The sequence below is a fragment of the Littorina saxatilis genome, linkage group LG3 (genome assembly GCF_037325665.1).
Source record: "Littorina saxatilis isolate snail1 linkage group LG3, US_GU_Lsax_2.0, whole genome shotgun sequence".
Lineage (NCBI taxonomy): Eukaryota > Metazoa > Mollusca > Gastropoda > Littorinimorpha > Littorinidae > Littorina > Littorina saxatilis.
Genome location: NC_090247.1, coordinates 71,732,939 through 71,749,871, shown reverse-complemented (window position 1 = coordinate 71,749,871; position 16,933 = coordinate 71,732,939). Strand labels below are relative to the sequence as shown.

General features: G+C 40.1%; 2 protein-coding genes across 3 annotated transcripts in view; one reads left to right on the top strand and one right to left on the bottom strand.

Moving 5' to 3' along the window:
- LOC138963180 (large ribosomal subunit protein uL23m-like) overlaps positions 1-1,330 on the bottom strand; it is a 68,588-nt gene extending 67,258 nt beyond the window's left edge. Inside the window, exon 1 of the mRNA XM_070335218.1 lies at positions 1,272-1,330. Coding sequence (XP_070191319.1) covers positions 1,272-1,312 — 41 coding nt within the window. The 5' untranslated portion in view covers positions 1,313-1,330. The remainder of the gene's footprint in view (positions 1-1,271) is intronic.
- LOC138963179 (mediator of RNA polymerase II transcription subunit 1.1-like) lies at positions 1,305-16,670 on the top strand. Of its 2 annotated transcripts, none has more exons than XM_070335217.1 (7): positions 1,305-1,393; positions 4,390-5,155; positions 6,535-6,912; positions 7,613-7,837; positions 8,237-8,313; positions 10,284-10,532; positions 11,016-16,670. In XM_070335217.1, exons 2-7 carry the CDS (start codon positions 4,411-4,413, stop codon positions 11,052-11,054), a joined length of 1,713 nt encoding a protein of 570 aa, XP_070191318.1. In that variant the 5' UTR covers positions 1,305-1,393; positions 4,390-4,410; the 3' UTR covers positions 11,055-16,670. The 2 variants fall into 2 exon arrangements, with proteins under 2 accessions (XP_070191318.1, XP_070191317.1); XM_070335216.1 differs by lacking the exon at positions 1,305-1,393 and adding an exon at positions 2,458-2,660.
- The last annotated feature ends 263 nt before the right edge of the window (positions 16,671-16,933 follow it).

Genomic DNA, 16,933 nt, shown 5'->3' with positions numbered 1-16,933 from the left:
CATACCGGTTTGAAAAAATACTAGCAGTAGCAACATCACTGTAAATGTCATAACAATGATCAAAAAGAAAAAGTAGCTATTGCTAAAAAAAAAAGAAAAGAAAAGGTAAATACTTTGTCACAGCAAATATTGCATTCACGGAGTGCTGTCTAAAAATCTTTGGCAAGTGGCCAGTTCAGCCATGGTAATGGGACTTGCAGCTTAATAAGTGGATGGTGCAGCTACTGGGCTAGCACATACATATTTTTGTTGCAAGACAGTCATTGGTTTGGATCTTAAATATATGATGATCTGTCATTGGTGAGAATCAGCTTTAGATTAGACCCATGTAGTCTCTTAGGCGGCGTCCTGACATTCCACACAAAAATTCACCTGCACCTCAACTTTACACGCAGCAACTAAAAGAAAAGAATTGCATATTGTGCAACATTGATCTTTTCACAGAGCAAATTACCAATGAAGACAGCAGTTTGAGTTTTCTCAACATTTAAGATTCCTAAATCAGACCAGTATACAGAAAAACACGAAAATGTGCATGCATTAACTCGGTCAGTCCGTGTGTTCCCTTCTGTCACTGCACTGCCCTGCACTCTGTACCGTGTGTGTATGTATGTTTACAGGTGCTGGCATCCCACCACTGCCAGCACCTGTAAACAAAACCCTGTACCCTGCCCTAGGCCACCAGTAAGTAGGGTCGATGAAGGCTAGGGCAGCACCGGCAGGGGTTTAACCCCTGCAACCGCTCCGGCCGCCGGCTTGGCCTAGCCCGAGACTTGAAAATGCTGTGTGGTCCTGCCCCCCCCCCCCCACCCCCCTCTCCCTGCAAATTTTATTTTTCTTCCGCAACCCTCCAAAGCGCCACTAATAGTCAGAACGTTGACCCTGGGCGTTAAATGGAAGAAGAATGGAAGAAGAAGAAGTGTACGTCACTACGTGTCTCTCTCTCTCTCTCTCTCTCTCTCTCTCTCTCTCTCTCTCTCTCTCTCTCTCTCTCTCTCTCTCTCTCTCTCTCTCTCTCAGAGCTGGCTGAGTCTTTGTGTATGACTTAGGTCAGCTATTTCATCCATTCATTCACCATGATCAAGCAGACGACGGGATTTTGAACTGAAGGGCAAAAGCGAATGTTCTTTTCAACGAATCTTCGTGTAACACGGTTACTGGAGACAAACTGAACCCTTGCATCAAAATAAAAACTCTCTAGAATAGTGTTTTATGAACCAAAATTGACGCGCGAAGCTAACGTGTCACAGCAAACAAGAAAAACTACTCACAGTAACCGCAGTCCTCTCAAATCCTTCAAACTCGACGCCATGCTTGTTCCTGTTGAACTCTTTCATGATGAAAACAAGGTTAGTGCAACGAGGTGGCCGTAAGACTTCCTGCTTCCGTTCATGTGAGTCAGCTACTGTTTATAAACATTGTTTGACACCAACATGAAAATTGGGAATTTCCTTTAATTTAATTTTTATTATTACTCATAATAAATTTAGACTACTATATCATTATACTTACGTGAAGCTGAAAAGCTGCTTATATCACTTGCTTACTTGTAGTGTACACACACGCACAGCTCTAGAATGTTTTTCAGGAACTAAGGATGTTAAAGTTAAACACATATGATATAGGTCGTACAAACTACTATTTTTGCACATCCGATGTAGTGTCAAAGAGAACACTTTGGTAATCTTTACGTTATTGCGGATTTTCTATCTCGTAGCTTTTTGCGCAGTGCAATGGTTAAAAACGTAAGATAAGCGCGGTACGCTCAAAAACAACTACCCACTGTTACACCTGTTTATTAAGGTCTCCCCGTATCGTATGTGCGTACGCGTGTGTTTGTGTATACATATATATATTATGTGTGTGTGTGTGTGTGTGTGTGTGTGTGTGTGTGTGTGTGTGTGTGTGTGTGTGAGAGAGAGAGAGAGAGAGAGAGAGAGAGAGAGAGAGAGAGAGAGAAGAGCATACTGATGTATACTGTCAAACTCAAAGTGACAACAATGAACAAACACCGATTTTGTTTATCCCACCACCTATACTTCTACTTTATCAGTCTATGCACAGACCTATATTAGATAGGGCCCCACCACCTATACTTTATCAGTCTATGCACAGACCTATATTAGATAGGGCCCTGGTCTATGGAAATGGAAAACTGAGTGATGTGGATTTGGTCAACATAATGAAATAGCAGTACATGTATACGAGTAGTAGTAGTGGTAGTATTTAACACTAACACTAGTACCTGTAGGAGTGCTAGTTGTCATTCAGTGAATTTCCAGACAAGTATCGCTGTAGGTCACAAGGACAGCTGATCTCATTCTCAGGTATACCTAGGAATGTATGTGTCATTGGTGTTTACTGAGAGAGACTTCCTGTCAGGCATGATGTGTTTCCCCGAAGTTAAAAACAGAAACTTATTAAAAGGGATCCTCACTAAAGTGTGCATGTGATTTGACTGACTGGTTAGTTGGGAAAGGATCACCAAAAGGAACTGAGCTTGGATAGCTTCACTGTGTTGACTATACCTGAGAAAAGCCTGAAGGTCTCACTATATATTTAGTTTGTGTACCTTCAGAAAAAGGAGTTGAAAATTAGGCATAACAGCAGTTCATTGTTTATACACCATGCCGCTTAGAGCCAGCTTGTCGTTTGATCATGTAAGTTTTAACTTTTATGATTATCCTCATTATTGTAAATTGATTGGCAACAATGTTAATACTACTTCAATTCAATAATGATATACTGAGCTTTGTTTTCTTGTTTTGGTGGAAAAGATATTCTTATTTTGTTTTGATTTAGTTGGATGTTTATTTGTTTTTCTTTGTATATATATGTATTTGTTAGGGGGGAAGAATTTACCCGATGCTCCCCAGCATGTCGTAAGAGGCGACTAACGGATTCTGTTTCTCCTTTTACCCTTGTTAAATGTTTCTTGTATAGAATATAGTCAATTTTTGTAAAGATTTTAGTCAAGCAGTATGTAATAAATGTTAAGTCTTTTGTACTGGAAACTTGCATTCTCTCAGTAAGGTAATATATTGTACTACGTTGCAAGCCCCTGGAGCAAATTTTTGATTAGTGCTTTTGTGAACAGAAACAATTGACAAGTGGCTCTATCCCATCTTCCCCCTTTCCCCGTCGCGATATAACCCTTCGTGGTTGAAAACGACGTTAAACACCAAATAATGAAAGAAAGATTTGTTTGAGTGTTTGTTGTTTTATAAGCGGAAACGAAATTTCTGATTTGTGAAGAAAAATCATCAACACCAAAAGAAATATTTGGACCGAATCAGCTTTTTGTTTTGTTGGTTCTATTGTTGTGTTTTGTAATGTTCTGTATAATAAAAAAATTATCAGGATGTTTAAAGTTAAACACATATAGGTCGTACAAAGTAACTTTTTACATTTGGTCAAGTTTTGACTAATATGGGATGACAGTTTTTTTAGTGTTGATGTTTTAGTTTCAGGCTGACAGATTGACTAAATGTTTATTATCGCTTCATGTGACATGTTTGCTTTTTAGTGGTAAACTACTGCTTATTCCTTACTTCACCCAAAACCAGTGACCTGCTGCTCCTAGATTCTCAGAACTTGTACTACAAAGGAAGAAATTAAGTTTTTGAATAGCAAGGGAAACAAAAATGCTATCACACTTTTAAGACCTCTAAAAATCTGAAAAAATCAGGTCTTGAAAAGGAAGGAGTCTTAAAATTGGGGTAATTTTACAGAGGATATGAACAGAAGGTCTTAGAAAACAGGGTCTTAAAAGGGAGGAAGTCTTAAATTGGGGGGTCTTAACCGGTTCCACTGTACTGGGTGGCCGAGTGGTAACGCACTTGCGCTCGGAAGCGAGAGGTTGCGAGTTCGACCCTGGGTCAGGGCGTTAGCAATTTTCTCCCCCCTTTCCTAACCTAGGTGGTGGGTTCAAGTGCTAGTCTTTCGGATGAGACGAAAAACCGAGGTCCCTTCGTGTACACTACATTGGGGTGTGCACGTTAAAGATCCCACGATTGACAAAAGGGTCTTTCCTGGCAAAATTGTACAGGCATAGATAAAAATGTCCACCAAAATACCAGTGTGACTTGGCATAATAGGCCGTGAAAAGTAGGATATGCGCCGAAATGGCTGCGATCTGCTGGCCAATGTGAATGCGTGATGTATTGTGTAAAAAAAAATCCATCTCACACGGCATAAATAAATCCCTGCGCCTTGAATATGTGCGCGATATAAATTGCATAAAATAAAAAATAAAATAAAAAAATTTAAAAAAAATCCCTGCGCTTAGAACGTACTGTGCCCACGGAATACGTGCGATATAAGCCTCATATTCATTGATTGATTGATACTTGATCCGGTTTGAAATGAGAAATGTTTTATCTGTTGTAGAATTCGCACAATCGCATCAGAATGGCCAACGGCAAAGGTCATTACGTTCGGGTCAAGAGGCCGTCAGGACCAGAGCTGTACGAAGATGCCTCCAGAATCCTTGACGAACTTCTCCAGAAGCATATGAATGCACCGTACGGCGCCCATGGACGCCCACTGCGACACAGGACTCACCCGGTCAGACTGAAATCATCGGGTGAAACTATCGACGAAAGAGATGAGCTCGACTTGAATGACAGTGGTATCGAGCGGTGTAAAACCATGCCCTCCCGAATGAGGGGTGCCTCCAAAGATGAACCGCTTAAGCCAAAAGACTTGGAAGGTATCGAGAGACACGCAAAACGGCGACTGTCTGGGAGGACTGGTTCCGTTTCGTCAGCGGACACCGAAGGCGACAGCGCTGATATGTCCGAACATCGAAAAAAGAAAAGCCTGCTGGGGAAAGCCAAGAGCCGGTTCCTACACGCACTTCATCGGGATGAGAGAGCGAAGAAACTCACTCCGAGAGAGAAAGACAGTCCTAAGAGCAGCCCCAAGAAACTGAAGAAGAAAGCTGGTAGCAAAGAAAAAGACTTGGATAAGAACGGTGTGAAAGCATCACCAGACAAGGGAGACAAGCGACGAGGAACTCTTGAGAGTAAAGATGGCAGTATCACATCCCAGAACGACGGCAAGGAGAAGCAAAGGAACATTGCTGGACAGGCTTTTTTCGACACAATACGAAAATCTTTCAGTATCAAAAGAGACAAGCGGAACACATCACAAAGTAAGTTGTGTGTTTGTGTAGATCTGTGGCGACGGATGTATATGGGGGATTATATGATGTAATATATAATGATGTAATATATAAATATATATATTTGTTTTTGTTCAATTTGATGATTAATCAATTGCTATGCCTCTTTATAATTGCTGTATATGTTAATCCTGTTCCTAATCCCCATGCCCCAAGTGGGCCCCTTGTGATGACTTTTAATATTAATAATAAAACCTTGAAACCTTAAGACAGAAAACAGAATTTAAAACACTCACAAAAAGAGAGAGCGTGCATGAAAAAATCAGGAATTCAAGACTTTTGTGTTCGGTTTTTGAGTCACTTGAGAAAAAGTGACTCTATGTAATCGGTCAGTGTTAGTCTGTCCGGCCGGCCGTCCGGCCGGCCGTCCGTAGACACCACCTTAACGTTGGACTTTTCTCGGAAACTATCAAAGCGATCCGGCTCATATTTTGTTTAGTCGTGACCTCCAATGACCTCTACACTTTAACGATGGTTTCGTTGACCTTTGACCTTTTTCAAGGTCACAGGTCAGCGTCAAAGGAAAAATTAGACATTTTATATCTTTGACAAAGTTCATCGGATGTGATTGAAACTTTGTAGGATTATTCTTTACATCAAAGTATTTACATCTGTAGCCTTTTACGAACGTTATCAGAAAAACAAGGGAGATAACTAGCCTTTTCTGTTCGGCAACACACAACTTAACGTTGGGCTTTTCTCGGAAACTATAAAAGTGACCGGGCTCAAATTTTATGTGAACGTGACTCCCAGTGACCTCTACACTTTGACGTCTGCTTTGGTGACCTTTGACCTTTTTCAAGGTCACAGGTATGTCTTGAAGGAAAAAAATTGAAATATCATATCTCTGAAACTATTCATCGGATTTGATTCAAACTTTATAGGATTATTCTTTACATCAAATTATTTACATCTGTATTGTGTTGTGAATAGCAATTTCTTCCTGTCCATCTGATGCCTCATATAATATTCAGAACTGCGAAAGTGACTCGATCGAGCGTTTGCTCTTCTTGTTGGTATTGATTATAATTTACAAAAATTATTTTCTTCTTACCAAGCTGAGCAAAGTATTGGCATAAATATGTGTGCATGCATGGGTGTGAATTGCCTTTTTGTGTGTGTATGTCTCGCTGCCTTTGTTTTTTCTGATTCATGCATGTACATCAGTATCTCTAATGGCTCTTCAGTATTGTGAAAAGCCTACCAATGTTCCTCCAAGATAACTTCCAAATTGTCAAAATTAGATAATAAAATTAACTAAAAATCTTAATATTTAAAACAACAGGAAAACTCCCGTTAGTCCCATGCAGAGTTGTGAGTGAAACCATGCCTACGCTTTTTGTTTTCAGATGACATCGGCGACAGAGCTAGGAATTCAGCATCCTCTATAGGCAGCAGCAAATCTCCAACTCCATCACCTGACAAATACACCACAGCTCAGAGTGAGACTTCTCATGATGGAAAACATCCGTCCACCACCCTCTCAGTTCCTGGAAGTGAAAGAAAAGAATCGTCAGTGTCAGCCTCCCCCTCCACCTTCCCTCACAGTTCCAGCACGGAATCTCATCGAACCGGCGGGGACAAGTCCAGTAGCCTGTACTCTTTTGCTTCTGTCCCCAAAGGTGGCAATGAATTGGATAATCCCGGTGATGATATTCCATTTATGGACGAAAACAGTTTTGGTTCGCGTGAAGGATTACAATGGCAGACCTCCTTAGTTCATGATGGTCAGTACCCTGTTGTGTTATGAGGGGGGGTTACACTGTTTGTGTCCGTGTATTGGAGGGGATTTGGTGACTGTGTGTATGGCTACATGATTGTGTATGATGTGTGTATGTAACTTAAAAAGTTCTACAGAGAAAAAGAGAGTGTCTGTTTAGTTCTGTGTATAACTTTTGGTCACTGTTTAGGCAAACAAAAAAAAAAAGGTCTGTTTACGGTAACATAGGCCCAAAAAATAGGGTCGGTAGGTCGGGATTTTTATTTTTTTTATTTTCCAAAAAACCATATTTTTACGTTATTTTAATTTTTTTTTTTTCCCAAATGCCAAAAAAAAGTCTAGGGTCGCGCGAAAAAAATAGGGTCGGTCGGGTTACCGTAAACAGACTTATTTTTTTTTTTGGCCTTATATATGTTTGTTGTGTACAGTTGTGTGAGTGTTTGTGTGTTACTGTTAGACAAGAGAGAGGAAAGAGTATTTGCCATTATGTGTTTACTGGGTGCTAAAAGAGCTTGTGCGTGTGTGTGTGTGTGAGAGAGAGAGAGAGTGTGAGAGAAAGAGAGGACTGGTTCTAATTATGGAAAGAAATGATAATTTAAATGTAAGAACATTCTTTTATTTTCTTGCATGGCACTTTCCTGCTTTACACCATGTACGTTTCGGTTTTACCTGGAATCTGATTGTGTATTTCATTCTTTTCGAAACAGGAGAAACAGATAATGACATGCACGATGGTGGGAATGGCAGCAAACGAGCTATGGAGGCTACTGAGGATGGTATTCCGTTTCACGAACGGACAAAGAAGGAGAAAGACGAGCTGTACAGTAAGATCGCCCAGAAACTCGTACACATCGGAGAGTCCTACGCTGCCGAAAGCGGCATTTCCGACTCTGATGGACACTCTCGCGAACCTGCCGGTCAAGCTGCTGCAGGTAGGAAGATGATAAGTTTTGACCTGTAAAATGATAGACTACAGGGGAACCCCCTTTTCGTACCTCCACTTAGCCCTTTGTAAGACCTGGATTTTTGACATCTTCAATTTGTTAAATTTACTCCCATTTTAAGACTCACTCCTTTGCAAGAGTACTAAGACGTGATATTATCAGGTTTTTTGAGGTCCTAAGAGGGGGTTGCACTGTACCAGAATCTCAACAATAATCTCAGGAGCTTTGAATAAAAATGAAATGTGCCGATTGTTAACTTCTAGTTATCTCAGAAACCCTTTGACAAGGCTGGATGGTTCAACTCACATTGTTTGGTCCCTGATAGTTATGAATATAAAATGGTTACCGCGAAGGCATTTGTTCAGTTTTACATGTTTTATTTGACAGGTGATGCTTCACAAGAGGACCTGGTGAAAGATATTTTGGCGTGCTTGAGGGACCTTGGTGACCGTAATTCAAACGTGGTAGGCAATATTTACTATTTTTTAAACATGCATGCTTAATTCTTGTTTCTTGTCTGTTTCATTTTTTAATTTGTTCTCCAGAGTGTGAGAATGTATCAAAACAAAAGACAAGATTCTGGAATTATAACTATGCTTGAAATGGTTGGCTGTATAGAGTAAGCTGTCAATCAAAACACACATTCAAAAAAGTAGTAACGTACCTGTTGCCCTGCGTGTACACACACACACACACACATGCACTTACACACACACATGCACTTACACACACACACACACACACACACACACACACACACACATTCCGCAAAATCTGAGGTATGACACAGCTGCACTGTGCACAGTCTCAAAATAGGCTTCTCTTAATTCTTATCCCTTCTGCACGACCATATTTTTTACGAGTTCGACAAATTCCTGTAGCCCAGCAAACAAAAAGCCAGTGTATAAGTTTGACACATTTCTGTGGAAGAACTTAATTTAATGCAATTTAATTATTCCCTAAGAAAATTACATGTGGGTTTTTCGGGCTACGGCCGGCTCCTACCCAGAGTGGAAGTGCTATGGTTCCTATGGGAAGGCTGGGATCACACAGCCGAGTGTCATTCACTTAACAGGCATGAGCAAGTTCCAAAATGTTCACTCGCCTTGTGGGCTAGTAAGTTTCAAAATCGACTAGCCCACAAACAAATTGACTCGTCCACAAAAATGAGTTACCAAAGAACAAAACGATTTCATCCATTCAAACGTGGTGAAAGACGAGCAGTTTTTTTGCAAGCACTTGTACCAATCGGATCAGTTGAGCGACACGAGCACGCTGGTCTTGCGTTAGCAGGTGCATGGCGTGTCCCCCCTCGGTGTCTTTGATCTTTTTGTTTGAGTTTACCTATTTTTTGGTGCTTCACAACAGACAATCGTCGCTCGTAAAATGATAATACCACAGACCCAAAATTTTCACTCGCCAAGTGGGCGATCATTATAAGACTTTCTACTCGCCCACACTCATTTCTGGTCGCCTGTGGCGAGTGGGCGACCGATCTTGCTCATGCCTGGTTAAAGAATGCGACTTTGAGGGTGCTCAGGTTCTGTTTACCTGACCAACACCGCAGGTGCGGCAGTTCTCAGGCCTGGTTGACGCCAGGATATATTATGACAGTAAGCGTAGAGTGCTGCCCTAGCTGTCATGTAGTCTCAAACCAAATTGGAAATCCAAAGCATCATCAGTCCTTGCTCTTGTGGCCCTTCATGCCCGGAGCTCTCATGGTGACCTTGGTCTCAGTGTTAATGTTCCTATTCGATCCTTCCCTGAATAGTAGTTCTGCTGTCAGTCTTCAACGTGTGACGTTCTGGGGGTCGATGGAGAGATGTGGTGGCGGTCTGCTCTCTGGAGGGGGCGCTCACTCAGTCTGGCTCCGCGACTTAACAGTCAATGTCGTTAGTAGGGGACATAGTAGGTAGTGGGCTGCGTCAGTTAGCTCGGGACAGACCCACTACTGAACACCGTCGAAGTGACTCAGCAGAAGTGCAGTGTCATCTTCCGAGGGTAGCCTACCGCAGCGACCCGACATCCCCCCTGGAGCGTCTGTAAAATCGACAAGTCTGGCAGCGGAACGAAATTCAGATGTGGATGGAGCAGCGAGTGCAGAAACGGGGCGGTGTGAGAGCACAACGGGACAAGGAACAGGTGTAAAGACAAAAAATTAAAAAAATTAAAAAATTAAAAATATTACATAACTCATGGTTAGGCAGTTTTGCAGCAGAGAGTGCCCTCTATACCTCTTGATCACTTCTATACCATGTGAAAAGGGGAAGCAGAAGTCACATATATGAAAAACCAGCATAATTCTTCTGTTTTTAGAGTAAATCGAGTTGCCTTGATTTGAGCGTCTTTTTTTTTGGCTTGTTAACATTTTTCTCAAAACTTCAGACAATGAGATATGCAGTTTACTTATGATCTTTGACGTCATGTCTTTCAGATTGATGAGCATGCTCAGCAAATGATAGAACAGGCCAAAGCGGAGACCTACGACCGCTTCCAGAAAACAGTGCAGCACTCCATGGGGGAGGAGGTCAGCTGGAACCATCTGGCATTGTTCTTCTACACGTCCAAAGGGGTCATGTCGGCGGTCGGCAAAGGGTCAAAGCTGGCCGGAGACGTCAAGGAGATGACCTTGCGTTACTTTTCTGACAGATTCGCTCGGTGGATTATGGACCAGGGTGGCTTTGTAAGTGTTAGATGGTGTGTGTTTGTGCGTGTGTGTGAGAAAGCGAGTGTGTTTGTTAGTGTGTGTGTGTGTGTGTGTGTTTGTTTGTATGTGTGTGAGAATTAGTGAGTGTGTGTGTGTTTGTGTGTGTGTTTTTATGTCTTAGTGTGTTTACTTTCAGAGAGAAAGAGAGAGAAAGTTAGCTGTTCATCTGTCTGTTGTATTTACCCTTTTCGTACACATCAAAAAGTACAATTGATCTTCAGGCTTTTGGGTGGAGCAAACATTAGTGTCAGTTATTTTATTTTTTTAGCATCTATTGCTTTTTTGTATGTGTAATTCCCTAGATTATGACTTACCGAAGTGTGTTGAGGGAACAGAGAAAATGTGTTTTGTCCACATCTTCCATGGACATTTTTATTTTTTTATTTTAAGGAATTTTTCTTGTTTTTGTTGTTGTGTTGTTTATTCTATGGCATTAATGACTTCTTTTATTTCTCACAGGACAGCCTATTGAGTGAATCAGATTCCGAACTGGACTGACTCCAAGGGAGACAACGAGGAGGCAAGAAAAGAAATGTCCAGAACACAGGAATCGCAAGAAGACGGCAGCAACAAAGATCTCAAACCGGTTCATGGCCACTGTGTACATTGTGCCAAATGTGTCTTGTAGCAGGTCTACTCTGTGGGATTCATTACAGCTCAACTTCCCTGAACCAGTCATTTTGCTGTGACTTGTCTTCTTTTGCAAATTTATTGAAATGGCCGTACAAGTTTTGGCAATTTTGGGAAGTTTTCTTCAGTCCTGGGATTTATCCCCTTTCTTTTTTTTTTTTTTTTTTTTTCATTACTTTATTGTCCCATTGGGAAATTCGGGTCGCTTCCTCCCAGTGGAAAGCTAGCAGCAACGGAGTCGCGCTACCCAGGTGTCTGCGTGTTTAGGTGTATTCAGCCACCTGCACTTATGGCAGAATGACCAAGGTCTTTTACGTGCCATTGTGATGACACAGGGGTGGGACATGGCTTCCGTCTCTGGGTCTGCACATAAAGTTGACCCGTGTCCGTCCCGGCCCGAATTCGAACCTGCGACCTTTCGATCACAAGTCCAGTGCTCTACCAACTGAGCTACCGGGCCCCCAAAGTTCTCCCACCATGAAAAAAAGTTTGACAGATCTGTCGAAAGTACAGCAATATTTTCAGAAATGTGCAAGAAGTTTCTGCATATTGCTGACTGCCGACACCTGCTGGACAGGCCTTCACCTATCATTGCTGCCAGAAAGGTCAAAGAAAGAACTGAGCATGTATGTTGCAATTTGCAAGATTACATGACGCTTGCACAGCTAGTCAGACAGAACTTTGTTAAACCGCCAAATAGAAAAACCATGCAGAACTGTGTTTTAAACCGCCAAATAGAAAACCAAGCTTGCTGGAAGAGACTGGCATTTATGTTGTTTCACTTGAAGCTTGCATAGAGCACAAATACATTGTAGAACAGAGCTTCAAAAGTAATGGGTAGTACTCCACATTTGCTTGAACTTGAAGAATCTCTGGCATATCTGCGCTGTTAGTGTTACTGGAAGCTTGCATTGGGCTGACGCTGTCTGATTCAGTTGTTTTTGGTTCTAGCAATGCACTGCGTGCCAATTTCAATTTCAATTTCTACATTTCCATGGGGATTTGCATTTCCATGGTAATTCTGTAATGCCACTTGGAAATGAAACCAAATGTGTTTAACAACACTGATATGTTCCTATTTGGATGGTGAAAAGTGTTCATTAAAATAAACTTCATGTGCCAGTGTAATCAAATTGGAGTACAATCTTAATATAAATATAATCAGGCTTCATTTGCCTCAAATAGAACAGATTGTGTTCGTGATCTTGGTGACCTTTTTTTCTATGCAGACAAGTATGAGTGTAAAATGGGAGTGAGACTTGGATACAAATACATGTATATTGGAGGGAATATTATCAGTAATGAACAATTTGTCTAATTCCTTGCCTGTGGCTTTGCTCAATATGTGTTGTTTAAAATCTTATAGCAGACAGAATGTTGTGCTGGAAATAACTGGTCCGCTCAATCAGGATTTTGACATTTTTTTGAATTTGAGATTTGTTTAACTGTTGGTGCAAAATGTGTGTCAGAAGAGTGCCATTGTATGCATGTGTGTGTCAGTATATATGCATGTACATGCATATGTGTGGCTGCATATATATCATGTGTGTGTGTGTGTGTGTGTGTGTGTGTGTGTGTGTGTTTTGTTATTGTTGAGGTAGGGTCGAGAAATAATAAATGATGTGGTTTGTGTGAAATTAGTACTTCGTTGTACACAAGTGTTCTTCATCGGAACAGCCTTGATTTACGTTTTCAGTACACATTTAATTGTACCTGACTGTGTGTACATTATATTGAATTTCATTTTTGTGACCCTTGTGATTATACCTTGAGAGAGGTATTTTTCAAAATCACATTGAAGATATATGTTTCTTCAGATGAGCCAAGAGATCGAATTGAGCTTACATGGCAGTTTCTCTCTTACTATGCATATCCATTGTAGTTCAATGAAAAATTTTTAAGCTTTATAATACATGTACACCAAAACTAGGCGGTTAGAGGTCGGACATTTGGCTGGAGATGACTGTTCTCTTTTTTTTTTTACATTGATTCACAAATTCAAGTTGCGTCTCACTGCAGTGTTTAGAACTTCACAATTTTCCTTGCATGGTACAGACATATCTTTCAGTTTCAAACTCAGTTCTTATTAGTATTACAGTATGTTTTCTTTATATGTCATGAATTCTGATTTTTGAGTCACTTGAGAAAAAGTGACTCTATGTAATCGGTCAGTGTTAGTCTGTCCGGCCGGCCGGCCGTCCGGCCGGCTGGCCGTCCGGCCGGCCGTCCGTAGACACCACCTTAACGTTGGACTTTTCTCGGAAACTATCAAAGCGATCCGGCTCATATTTTGTTTAGTCGTGACCTCCAATGACCTCTACACTTTAACGATGGTTTCGTTGACCTTTGACCTTTTTCAAGGTCACAGGTCAGCGTCAAAGGAAAAATTAGACATTTTATATCTTTGACAAAGTTCATCGGATGTGATTGAAACTTTGTAGGATTATTCTTTACATCAAAGTATTTACATCTGTAGCCTTTTACGAACGTTATCAGAAAAACAAGGGAGATAACTAGCCTTTTCTGTTCGGCAACACACAACTTAACGTTGGGCTTTTCTCGGAAACTATAAAAGTGACCGGGCTCAAATTTTATGTGAACGTGACTCCCAGTGACCTCTACACTTTGACGTCTGCTTTGGTGACCTTTGACCTTTTTCAAGGTCACAGGTATGTCTTGAAGGAAAAAAATTGAAATATCATATCTCTGAAACTATTCATCGGATTTGATTCAAACTTTATAGGATTATTCTTTACATCAAATTATTTACATCTGTATTGTGTTGTGAATAGCAATTTCTTCCTGTCCATCTGATGCCTCATATAATATTCAGAACTGCGAAAGTGACTCGATCGAGCGTTTGCTCTTCTTGTTAATTGAGGCCTTATTTTGAAATATGCATGGGTGGGATTCTTCTGGTCTATGCTGGAAATCCGGATTTGATTATTGCCTTTTTTTTTCCTTTTTTTTTTCCCAGTTGAGGTTCAGGATTCATGACTTTTGTCAGTCTCACCCATGACTAGCATATGTCTTACATTCTGAAATGTATAGATGACTGTACCTAAAGACCCTGGTTGGCTGTTGATAAATCTAGCTGGGCTCAATTTCAACCTCAGGATACATTCGCTGATTTAGCAAATTGATGTCATCATGGAATTTTGGCGTAACTCGATTCTTGGCAATTTTGATGTTTTGTGCTTCAGACTTAGAGTAAATCATTCTCCATGAGGAATATTCTCATAAATACGATTAACAATATATGATTTAACATTCTTCTATCTTTCTATCCACACCAAGAATGAATATACATGTAATAACTATTTCATAAGGAAAATAATTAGTTTTGTCCTTCCCTTCGAGTTACACCAAAATTCCACGACGACGTCAAAGTCTGCTCTTGAGAAATGCTTTGGCAGCATCCTTTTTATAGGATGGCTATTACCTTTTACTTACTTTGCACGACAGGGTCATGAACAGAATTGTTGTGTGTAGTTTGGTTTGCAGTGTACTAATTTTCCTGTCTTGCAGCATTTTTACGTAATCGGACTGAAGCATTTTCTGTACATTCTCCATTGTTGTTATTTGAAAATGTGAACATCTTCGAAATTTGTTGTACCCCCCGCGGGTTAGGGGGAGTCCCATATTGGTTGGGACGAGAAAGAATTTACCCGATGCTACCCAGCATGTCGTAAGAGGCGACTAACGGTTCTGTTTCTCCTTTTACCCTTGTTAAGTGTTTCTTGTATAGAATATAGTCAATGTTTGTAAAGATTTTAGTCAAGCAGTATGTAAGAAATGTTAAGTCCTTTGTACTGGAAACTTGCATTCTCCCAGTAAGGTCATATATTGTACAACGTTACAAGCCCATGGAGCAATTTTTTGATTAGTGCTTTTGTGAACAAGAAACAATTAACAAGTGGCTCTATCCCATCTCCCCCCTTTCCCCTATCCCATCTCCCCCCTTCCCCCGTCACGATATAACCTTGAATGGTTGAAAACGACGTTAAACACCAAATAAAGAAAGAAAGAAAGAAAGAAATTTGTTGTGTAAGGAGAAATTATGTGATGTAGCAGAAGCAAACTGATAAAAATAAATATTCATAATTGAAGACATTTTCACAGAAGGTAAAAGATATAGCCTATGGGTGTTTACACACTCATGCAGTCACACACTACTCCTGGCATACAAACTATGAATATATATGTCTCTTGAATCCAAAAGGCTACAGTGTATTATGATCTGCATTGTAGTAAGGCTAGGGGGATGTGTGTGTGTGTGTGAGTGTATGTGCGTGTGTGTGTGTGCGTGTGTGTGTGTGTGTGATCAGTATACTTTAGTTTGTTTGCATTCTGTCATCATTTTTATGTGATAATAGAAGAAGAAAGGGTGCTTATATGCAATAAGAGGAGAAGAAATGGACTTTATCATTGGCTTGTGTTCAAATCAGACCACTTCTGTTACAGTTCTGGCGTCCGCATTAACAAATCCAATTTAATTTTATGTGGCTTATGCACAACCATTAATTGTTGTCCAGTGTTGTGAAGATTACTTTCAGCTAATAGGCATTAGAGATCAAAAAGTCTTTTTCCTTGTTAACACTGTTTTCCAGACTGTGATCCATTGTTTGGCCTTACAATTGTTCCGCAGGAGTTGTGAACAGTTTGATGAAGATGATTTTTGACAGTCCCGCCACTTATTCTGGTTTGATTTCCATCGTTCTAGGCTGCTGCAATATGGTAGATACAGTTGTTGTTAGATATTTCATGTTCCTTTTTTAAAATGTATTTATTTTGTATGGATTTATCTACTTTTTTTTATATTCTTATTTATTTATTTTTTGGGCATTTCTCTGTTCAGGTTAATGTACAATTAGGGTGAAATTAGAATCTTGCTTGTATAGTATTCTGACTGCATCAAGTTTTTTTTAAGCAACTTGGGCATTTTGCAGAAAGCAAGAAAAAAGATCAGAATATATTCCTTTTATCATGATGCAACAGTGAGTGCTTAACAGTTAGTGTAAGACGTGCATTAGAAATATGAGTTAAATGATTGCTTGAAAAATCCAGCATATTTCATTGCAAAACCAAAGTACGGTTGTTGATAGAGAAATAAAATTTCGTGTGTTCCCTAACCACAAGCAAGTCTATTATGATGATCTTCAGGCCATCTTAGGGTTGAAAAAACTCGTGAGGTAAGATTTAAAATTAAAAATGTGCGTTATAAACTTATTACACCATGTGAGAAACTGCTACCATTCCATCCTTTTATACCTTGTTTGTGTACCGAGATCAAAAATTCATCTTTGATTTTTTTTTTCTCTTTCATATTTTTAAATCAGTATTAGTAAAATTTAATACATTTTTAGGGTGGATTTTGTATTGCTTACATTGCCCATATTAATTTTTTGAGAAAAAAAGGTTAAAAAAAAACCCAAAAAAATTTGATGTGAATGTACCACACAATAAATGAGCCTGGATGTATTATTCTTGTATGTTTGTATGGATGAATGGATGTTCCAGTTCATTTGTTTCTGGTTTGATCTCTCTCTCTCTCTCTCTCTCTCTCTCTCTCTCTCTCTCTCTCTCTCTCTCTCTCTCTCTCTCTCTCTCTCTCTCTCTCTCTCTCTCTTGTCCCAGGAAGCGCTGACACGTTGTCTTGGTAACACAAGCCACATGAACCGCATTTGCATAAAATAGATTTTCTTAATTTTCAAGCTTTGTATTAAATACAAATACGACATAATGTA

Excerpts from the sequence above, each read along its gene's own strand:
- LOC138963179 (XM_070335216.1), top strand. The coding sequence starts at position 2,628 with ATGCCGCTTAGAGCCAGCTTGTCGTTTGATCAT. Across the intron at positions 8,314-10,283 it reads GTGACCGTAATTCAAACGTG|ATTGATGAGCATGCTCAGCA; the intron begins GTAGGCAATATT and ends CATGTCTTTCAG. Across the intron at positions 10,533-11,015 it reads TTATGGACCAGGGTGGCTTT|GACAGCCTATTGAGTGAATC; the intron begins GTAAGTGTTAGA and ends TATTTCTCACAG.